Source organism: Octopus bimaculoides, chromosome 18 (genome assembly GCF_001194135.2).
Source record: "Octopus bimaculoides isolate UCB-OBI-ISO-001 chromosome 18, ASM119413v2, whole genome shotgun sequence".
Classification (NCBI taxonomy): domain Eukaryota; kingdom Metazoa; phylum Mollusca; class Cephalopoda; order Octopoda; family Octopodidae; genus Octopus; species Octopus bimaculoides.
In genome coordinates, this window is record NC_068998.1 from 52753215 (window position 1) to 52763595 (window position 10381).

General features: G+C 35.6%; 1 protein-coding gene across 2 annotated transcripts in view; it reads right to left on the reverse strand.

Annotated features, from left to right (window-relative positions):
* Window positions 1-6: 6 nt before the first annotated feature.
* LOC106873581 (probable G-protein coupled receptor No18) overlaps window positions 7-10381 on the reverse strand; it is a 182713-nt gene continuing 172338 nt past the window's right edge. For both annotated transcript variants that reach the window (XM_052974336.1, XM_052974335.1), the window contains one exon: window positions 7-2131. In XM_052974336.1, coding sequence (XP_052830296.1) covers window positions 23-1357 — 1335 coding nt within the window. In that variant the 5' untranslated portion in view covers window positions 1358-2131 and the 3' untranslated portion in view covers window positions 7-22. The remainder of the gene's footprint in view (window positions 2132-10381) is intronic.

Sequence of the window (10381 nt, forward strand, 5' to 3'; positions counted from 1 at the left end):
CATCAAATTTTGTTAAGAAGTGTTACAGTTTGGATGTTTTGTCTCGCCCTTTTTTCTTGAAGCAAACGCCAGATAGAAGCATATAGAATGCCTTTCGAAATTCCTCATTAAATATGGTATATATCACAGGATTTAGTCCAGAATTTACGTATCCAAGCCATACTATAAAGAGTTCGGCGAAAATCGGAACGCCGCTGCATGATTGACAGAATGGTAGAATTAAATACATTAGAAAAAAAGGTAGCCAACACAGAATAAAGGCTAACATAACAATCCCAAGGATTCTGGTTGCTTTGCGTTCTTTGGATAAGGATATTTTTTGTTTTTTCTCAAAGAATGATTTCACCCTCTTACCCTTTCCTCTTCCGTGTTTTTCTTTCTCTTCTTTGGACAATCTGCTGTGAGTTCCGCCGTTTTGAGAAGTAACGCACACCTCTGTGACCGGACTTCTCAACTCTCCACTGTCAACGTGGATCTCTGAATTCATCTCAGCACCTTCGATTGATCTATCTTCTTGAACGGGAGTCGGGGGAGTGTCTTTATCCTTGGCAGGTGTTGATTCAGGGCTTTGTTCTTTCTTATCTTCTTTATTGGTTGAATTAGCTTTGATTTTACACATAGCAGTCTGTTCGCGTCGCTTTCGCAAACGGCGTCTAATGGCAAGAAAGATTTTGAAATAAATAAAAGTCATCATTATAAGAGGAATGTAAAATGAGCCGAAGGCGGAAAAGACTACGTAGCTGCGGTCATCTGTTAAGTGACACTGCATTTCGATTTCATTGTAGAGTTGTCCACTTTCATTCCAACCAAAGACAGGAGGAATTGAAACCATTGCACTAACAAACCACACAGCTGCAATCATTAATCCCACTCGTGTTGGTGTTCGTTTCTGAGCATAGTTTAATGGGTCGTGTATAGCCCAATATCGATCGACTGCAATAGCACAGAGATTCAAAATCGACGAAGTGCATAGAAGTACATCAAGCGTTAACCATATCTCGCAGAGCAGCCAGCCATAGATCCAGTATCCTAGGACAAGGTTCGACACATGAAATGGCATTACAAGAGCTGCTACTGATAAGTCAGACACAGCAAGAGAAACGATGAAAAAGTTTTGAACACTCCGAAGCGGTTTATAAAGAATAACAGACAAAATAACCAGAACATTTCCAAAAATGCATCCAACTATCATCAATGCCAGAAACAGGGAAATTAAAATATTTGTGACACTCGGAGTAGAATAAATAGTTTTATCTGAAAATGTCACGTTTTCATCACTAAAGTTTGTAAGGCTAAAATTTTGAAATGAAAATTCCTCTAAAGGAAAAATAGAACTCGTTGTTAATAAAATCTCCATCTTTGACGATATTTGAATATTTTCAGTGGTTGAAGAGAGATGAAATTGCTTTAAAATGAATCAGAATTTATTTTGCTTGTGATGGCATTTGATTGCATTATATATTTAAGTTGTAATTTGAAATTCAGTAGCATTTGTTTGCAATCTTAGATATGAGATCCACGTAAAATTTTATGTTTTATAGAATTAAAAGAAAAATCTACATATTCTAGAAAATGAGAATCACTTTCGTTAGAAATCTATGCCATCTGTCGCTTGATTTGTTTTATTTGTTTGAATTTGATGTTGGGTTTCTTATTAGGAAATAAAGAAATCATATCCGAACGTTTTCTATTTAATATGAAATGAGTTGGCGTCAGGAAAACTTGCAGAATTTTCTATGCATGTACATATTATGGAAATAAAATAAAACACAAAAACACAAACATCAAAACAAAGATATTTTTTTAAATGGTTCGCGCAGAAATCAACAAAATATTTACAATGTAGTTCAGAAAAATATCAATAAAATTTAAAAAGAAAAACGAAAACAAGACAAAAACAAAGATCCTTATTAGTAAATCTACAAGACAGATCGAAACTGTTTAATTTTTTTTTTGATCTTTGGAAATCGATGGAATCGAAAATTATGCTTTTCATGCAACTATTTTAGAATCCGATGATTTGGTTTTGTATACATCATATCTACAGTTCTACTTTGGCACTATCTGTTCATGTCTTGTAATGTGTCCGACTAGTCTTCAGTTTGTTGCGAATTCCGTCCTGAATCGTAATCTGAAAAGAAAAAGAAAGAAAACCAAAAATACAATAGATGTATTGTAGATAGTTGTATTAATAGATTAAAACGTATAAATATAACGTCCACGTTTTAAATAGTGATTTTAAAATAGGAAAGACAAGTTATTTATTGAAGCGAAAATAAAATAAATCTGATCGATCGATCTGCCCCGATGTTTTTAAAAGTAAGTAAATGTAATCCATCTTGTGGAATGTTAGTTTGAATTGCGTGACGTTAAACGGGAGAAAGAAAGATCTTAAGTTTGAACAGTTGGAAGGCGAAGAGGAAAAAAAAAGGAGAAGGGAAAAAAAGGGAAGCTGCACGTATAACGCATAACTTAGAAACAGCGCTAAGGATGTGCCAGCACACACGAGATTGAGACATGGCCGACCTCACACACTTCTCATGAGTAATTCCGGAAGAAGCTTCGTGAGACCACTGCTGAGACGCCTCCGAAAAAACAAAAACAAAGAAAAGCCGTTAGAAAACCGAGTATAGCAGCGACTCCATCAATTCCTAGGGATATCTGAAGAAGGAATTTTATATTCCGAAATATCATATCAGACTCTGGATGATTAAATTACAACAGTTCTTAGAGTCCATTGTTTGTTTTATGGTGCTTTGTTGTGTCATTCAAAACATTTTATTCTTTACAAGGTGAAGTAATGTAGAATAAAATATTCGGCCCAGAAACATACCAACATTCCTTTACCCACGATACGATCCATGAGCTGGCTGTTCAATATTTTAATTAGTCAAGTATTTATGTTTTTTTTCACTTTATTACTGTCATGTATTGTGTAAATCAAACTTATAATTAATTACCGAAGGATTTGAACTCAGAACCGAGGATTAACGACCGAATATCATTTCAGAATTTTCGTCCTGTTCTCGACGATTTCTTTCATTGTATAAAATATTTCTTTCTAATTTCGGCACAAGGCCAGCAATTTTGAGGGCCGTAAGGAGTTGATTACATCAATTTCAGTGATTAACTGGAACTCATTCTATCGATCTCGAATGAATGAACAGCAAAGCCGAGCTCGACGGCATTTTAACTAAGAAGGCAAAGAGCCGGTAGATACACCGCTAAGCATCTTGTCCGGTGTGGTAAGAATTCTGCCCGCTCTCTACTCTTTCATTGTTTAAAAGTAATATGTTTAGCTTTAAGGAGCTGACTATTGCGAAGCATAAAGTAAACTGTAGATATTAACAAGCTGAGAGCACAATGCGATTTCAGATTCAGTTTGAAACTAATTTCGTTGTACTTCATATTTCCTGTGTACTAAAACATATAACCATTTGTGCCTAATCGAATGAAAATATTTTTATTCGATGGGAAAATGCACTGGGAGCTTCAGTTAATAAAATACGAGGTGATTTAGTCATGTTGGATATAATTAGGTGATTTATTCTTAAAAAAAAAATTTTTTCTGTTTATTTGGGCATCATTAATAATCACAGTTTAAGGCGCTTGTCAGGTCCCTGTATACAGTATTATGTCAATTAGCCTCCCAAATGACCGGTCATAAATGTAGGAAATAAAATAATTATTGTGTGACTGCAGCCTCGTGCTTACTACAGGTGTTCCTATTAATTAGTTTTGCTTAGTTTTGCTTCTTTTCGAGTCAACTCGACGACGAATTTACAGAATCGTTAAGGCATTGGACGATATGATTTCAGCGTTTTGAGTTCGAATCCTTTAAGGTCAACGCTGTCTTTTATCTTTCAAGTGTCAACAAAGTAATAATTTAGAGTAGTAGATAGCAGAATCGTTAGAGAGTCAGACGAGATATCTCACAGTATCTGGCCCGTCTCTTGCGATCTGAGTTCAAATATTGCTATGGCCTTCTTGGGTGGTAGGCAAAATCTGTCGCTCGGTTTAATCTCACCACCTGGTTCCTGGTCCTTGAGAGTATCAATAATCAATTGGTTCAGGTCTCCAGTTAAACTCACAAGTCATTAGTCGGCCTGGGAGTAGACTGCTGCCGAAGGTGCTGCACAGTGGGGCTGAACACGGAACGACGTATTTCCAAAGCGTATCAATAAAAAGAATAATGTAAACTAAATTGTCTTATGAACCGAGAGTAACAAAAAACATTAAACAAAAGGAAGACGACAAACTTGCAGAATCGTTAGAACGTAGGATAAAATGTCTCTTCGTATGTTTTCCGGCTTTTAAAGATCTGAGTTTAAAACCCACCGGAATCAATTTTGCTTTTTATCCTTTCAGACTCAATAAATTATGTACCTGTCAAGAACTGGCCTAAATATAATTGACCATTCTATTAACCCTAAATTTTTAAATTTTGTAAACTTAAAAAAAAAAAAAAATTCTTAGGCTTCTTGCCTGCGAAGAATAATTATTAACGAACGGCACCATAAGTGACTGCCAAAATATAAGAACTGCTTGGTTGGTGTCATTTCCGCAAAATAGAACTTCTTTTATCTTCTGCTTCTATCAGACACTAGATTGCGGTCATGTTGAGGCATAGCCTTGAAGTGTTTAGTCGAATAAATCAACTCCAGTACTTATTTTTAAGCCTGATTTTTCGGGCACGTAAACAAACCATTACCGGTTGGCAAGCTGTGGTTGAAGACAAATGCAAACACCCCACCACCACTACTATCCCCCCATACACACACACGCATACATACGGTTAGATTCTTACAATTTATCTTTACAAATTCACTCACAAGGCTTTGATTAGCACCGAGATGTAGTAGAAGACACATGCCCAAGGGGCTACGCTGTGGGATTGAACCCGGAACCATGTAGCTGAGAAGCATGCTTCTTACCACACAGCCATACTTGCGGCTATGCAAATATTTTAATGACCACAACAATCCAGTATTAAATTAAATAACTGCGTTAATGGCACTCACAGCCGTCTCTTTCCGTTGATTCCCCAAAACACTGGAAGCACATTCGCGTTCTTTATACAGTTTAAAACCAATTATTAGGAGATTCCTGTTTAATGTTTACCAATATCACGAAGACAGAGATTCTGCGTCTTCGCTTTATTTTTTAGCTTTTAAGACGCATTAAATTTCTCTTAAACTAATCTATACAAACCGAGACAATCGAAATTGACCTGCCAAACTACCACAGCCAACTGCAGTGTGTAATAAAATGTTAAGTCTATCATGATAACTAGATTCCAGTGTCTGCAAGTTGAACAGCTTAAAGTGGTTATTATCAAATTCTAAACAAAACGAAAACACAAATAAACACCTTGGATAACTTTTTCTTTTTAACTTGACAAACTTAACAGATTTTAACAATTTCTCACAGACAGCAGCAAATATAATTTATAATTTTATTATTGTAATGATAATCTTTCTTAATCACATGTATCAAGTTATCAGATAGAAGCGTTTCAAACCATAACAAAGTTATCAGCATCGCTTGCTAATAAAGGCATGTAGTTGTTATCTTGTTATCACGTATTCGGTACATAACGCCCCCACCTAAGCTGGAAAATATTTAGCAAATCAATTACGCTGTAGATATTATATTATGATACACACGCATACACCCACATGCACTCACGCGTGTGTGTGTGTGTGTGTGTGTCTGTGTGTGGCCAGAAAAATTACAGTTTGCGACTTAGCTCCAGTTCCCCAAAACTTACAATTTCAAAAATCATACACATGTGAAACCGGTTAAATGGATTAATTTAAATTTAAATAAATCTTCATACATACTCTGAAATTTCGGCTATCTATCTATCTATCTATCTATCTATCTATCTATCTGTTTGTTTTATACGAGATTGTACTAAAAATTTCCCGGACTATGGCAGCACATAGTTGCGTGCGCAGTGAGAGCAAGCAGTGACTTTTATGAGGCAGCGTACCGAGTGACACCGCTGTGTTTCCTTCACAAGTAGCGAAATTTGTATTTTTGTGATTACATGTATGCTATAGTCTGCGATCTTTGTCTTGGACAGGAAGTTGGAATTTAGAACTGGAAGGAGATGATGTCAAAACTAAAGGTAAATAAATTATTTCTTATTAAATATAACTAGTCCGGGAACTTTATGATACCACCTCTCCTTTTTTCTCTCTCTCTCTCTCTATATATATATACATACGTATATGTATATACTTATATCTATACGTATATATATGCATATGTGGGCACAGGACGTCACAGACGTGTACAACAATAAAGTACGAAGTACGAGTACATGAAACATGAACTATTCTTTCGAACAACGAAAGACACAAATGGAAAACAAAAGAAACAACATAAAGAACGATCCTTCATCAGTTGTTGGCTGTTTTTCTAGTCTCATATTTCGAGCAGCTCGCTTAGCAACCATTAGGTCTTGGGGAGATTTTGTTTTGACTGTTTCTCATTGTGAGAAAGAAGATTTACTGTCGACCTTGAGGGTTAGTTATTTCGTATTTGTTTCCTTTTTGGTAAACCATGAGTCTGGTTTAAAACTAATAAATAAAATTTGATGTTACAAATGTAAATGTTGTTGCGTCTGTGTGTGTTCCCCTCCACCACCATTCGACAATTGGTGTGAGTTTATTTACGTTCTCGTGAATTTGCGTGTTACGATAGTAACCCTGTTCGACCGATGGAATAAGTAACAAAACTTGTTTTTAAAAGCAAATACTAGGGTCTCTTTGTTCAATTAAACTCTTCAAGGCTATACTCCAGCTTGACAATAGTCTAATAACTGAAACAAGTAAAAGAAGAAGGAAAATGTATATCTGCTCTATTCGCACAGAAAATAATCGTTTATCACTGAGTATTATCATAAGAATTGTTAAATTCTGTGTCGTAAGAATATATATTTTATTACGAAGTTTAAAATTTGCGTTCAAAATAGGACAGAGATAAATAGATAGAAAGGTAGACAGATAGCGAGTGAGAGTGAGTGAGCGAGAGCGAGTGAGAGTGAGTGAGAGAGAGAGAGTTAATACCAAACAGTCGTATCACAAGCTGAATCTCAATAAAGCAAAAGTCAGGTGTTTTGAGAATCTTTAATGTATGTCGTGTATACTAATACAGTTTCGACCACATGGGGCTCTTGTGGAATATATTCGCTTCACCGTAATTATAGTCTCGTACTTACTGTTAAAGCAGATAGTGCTGGAGGAAAAACACCACAAACAACACGCATCAGGTGTGTGTGCGTGCGTGTGTGTCAGAGAGAGTGAGAGTATATATATATATATATATATATATATATATATATATATATATATATATATATATATATATATATATATATACATTCATACAAATACATATGTACACATGCATATATGTCTGTATGTACATATGCATTTAAATGTAAGTTTATCTATACAAGAGTATGTTTATATACGAGTGTGTGAGTGTGTATATATGTGTATATATAATATATATATATATATATATATATAAAATCAATCCAAACAAACGTAGAAAAAAACATAAAAAAACAATGCGAGGATGTGGTACATGTGCAAAGTATTAAAAAAAACGCCCAGCGAAAGAAAGGTGGTTTTAGGTTTCGAGCAAAGCTCTTCTTCAGAAACAGGAGGCAGAGGAAAGTCCAAGAGAAAAGGAAGATAGAGGGAAAAAATCGCCAGCAATCCACATGTAGTAACATTTTCTATGTATATATGTATGTATACTTGTGTGTGCGTCTGCGTGTGTATAGAAAAAAAATGAATAAACATATAAGCTACTGCTTATATCTTTGGTCCCTACGCACGTTTCACACTGGGGGTGATTTACATCATCCTCTACAGTGGATGTTCTAAGTATAATTTGATCCTGAACCACAGTAGTTTTTCAAGGGAATATTTTATTGCATTATGTTCCACAGAACAAATGCCCTTTGCACCCGTCTCTTCCCCCACTCTCTCTTTTATATGTGTGTGTATTTATATGTAGGGATATATCATTTAGGTAGTGTAGTTCCTCCATACTCATATCATACCCGCAGGTATTGGCCTGCAATTGTTTAAAGCTCACAGGACTTAGTGGGGATGGGGCTGCAGGATTCATGGAATTTTCCCTATCATTGAGATATATATATATGTTAATACTAATATTTGCTGCCGGATTTGGTCTGTTATGCCACCCGCAATTATTAATTGCGCAAGTGGTGAGCGCATAATGCATCTTACCTCGGGGGACTCTAACCATCTAAATCATCCTGGACGAAGTAAAAAACAAAAAAAACAGAAGCCGAAAGGTTCTGTGGTTTACACCTTCATTTTTGTTTTTACAAATTAAATCTCTACCGAAATATTTGTCGAATATTCTAAAATTTCTTACATAACAACATACCCAACATTTCCACAGTAAACTTTTCTGATTATGCTACACTCAACTTTGAATATATATTCGCGATTTCTAATAAGGAAAATGTGGTGTATTTTGTAAGATTAATTCTTGTAATCCAGAGTATAATAATTGTAATAACAGCTATGTTAATGTGACAAGTAACATTATTAGCTGTACTAAAGGCGGCTAGCGGGCAAAATCGTTACCGCAAAATGCATCGCGGCATTTCGTCCGCCTTTACGGTCCGATTTCAAACTCCGTCAAAGTCAACTCTTCCTTTCTGGGCCCATAAAACAGGTACCAGTCGGTTACGACGACAGCGACTAAAGGTTGAAATGTAAGATCAACTCCAGCAGGATTTGAACTCAGAACATAAAGATGGACGAAATACCGCTAAGCATTTTGACCGATGTGCTAACGATTCTGCCAGCGAGCTGCTTTAATAATAATCATAATAATGACAATTAGAAGAATCGTATTGACAATATTACCGATATTATGGAGAGAAATATAGATATTACCCTCAAAGGCATCAATGCTAATGATATTTTAACACGTTATGAAGAGCTGTAATTGTATTGTAGGCAAACATTTCCCTCAGTGTTGTCTTGCTTTCATTATAATATTCATAGATACACAGCTCAAACTACGCAACAGCATTCGACAAAAATATCCATTGGTTCTACCGATTTCAAGTGATCTTATATAGATAATCTCAGTTCATTTTCATGCTACACGCAAATCTAGCTCGTTAGCAAATTATATCAATTACCTCAAAGCTAAGAACATTTCCTGTAATATTTCCTGGTCAATTATTAGGATTGGAAGACCTTACCAAAGTGGCTAATCTGCATGCGATCTATGCTTTTGGGATTTGCTGGAAATATTACGAGAGAATAGATGTCTATCCATCAACAAACAGCGGGAAGCAATTACATTTTGCAGACACTAAATTTTTCAAACGTTTACTTTCACCAGATATCAAGTTACGTCAATCATATTAAACAACTATTAACCATTATTTCGATCCAACATGCTCGTCCTAACTTTCCTATAGCCTTCTTTATTTATATAAATAAAAGCAGCCTATTAAGATTATGATATACTTTTATTCCTGCATCTTAAAGGCTTTAAAATTCCTTTTATAATTTATCTTTTATTAGTTTTATCATCTTATTATCTTATCTTTCTGCTCCTTTTGTATTTTTCATTGCGGTTCCGGTCTTGTCTGGTCTACACGCTTCAATGCTTCTACTGTGCTAAAGCTGCCGAAAGGCCACCTGCCAATGGCTTAGCAAGGAAAGCCTAGCTATTTTCTTTTTATCTTTTCCCTTTCTTTCTTTCAAAGAATTCGCTTTGATCTTCTTTCTATGCTCGATTCTCAATAAAGTTAACTCTATGATCTGTCGTGACTAGTCTGATTCTAACAAACTCTAGCCATTTCATATATTCTCTACTCTTTTTTTTTCTTGTATTTTCTGTTCCTTTCTCTTTCCTATACAAATCACATCACTGTTCTTTCCCCCTCACATTTGCTTACATTTCAATTCCAATCTCACAACCTTTATTGCTCTCACTTTTTCCATCTTAGTAGAGCAACTTTAATCTCCAACTCTTCCCGTCATTTTAGCGATGTTTCTATGCTTTTAAATATGTTCTTACTGTGCTAACATTTGTATATATGTGTGTACATATACAGGTATATGTATGTGTGTAGTATATTTATTCTTCTATTCTTTTCTTTGTTTCGGTCATTTGACTACGGCCATGCTGGAGCACCACCACCTTTAGTCGAACAAATCGACCCTTGGACTTATTCTTTGTAAGCCTGGTACTTATTCTATCGGTCTCTTTTGCCGAACCACTAGGTTACGGGGATGTGAACAGACCATCATCGGTTGTCAAGCGATGGCGGGGGGGGACAAACACAGACACACAAATACACACA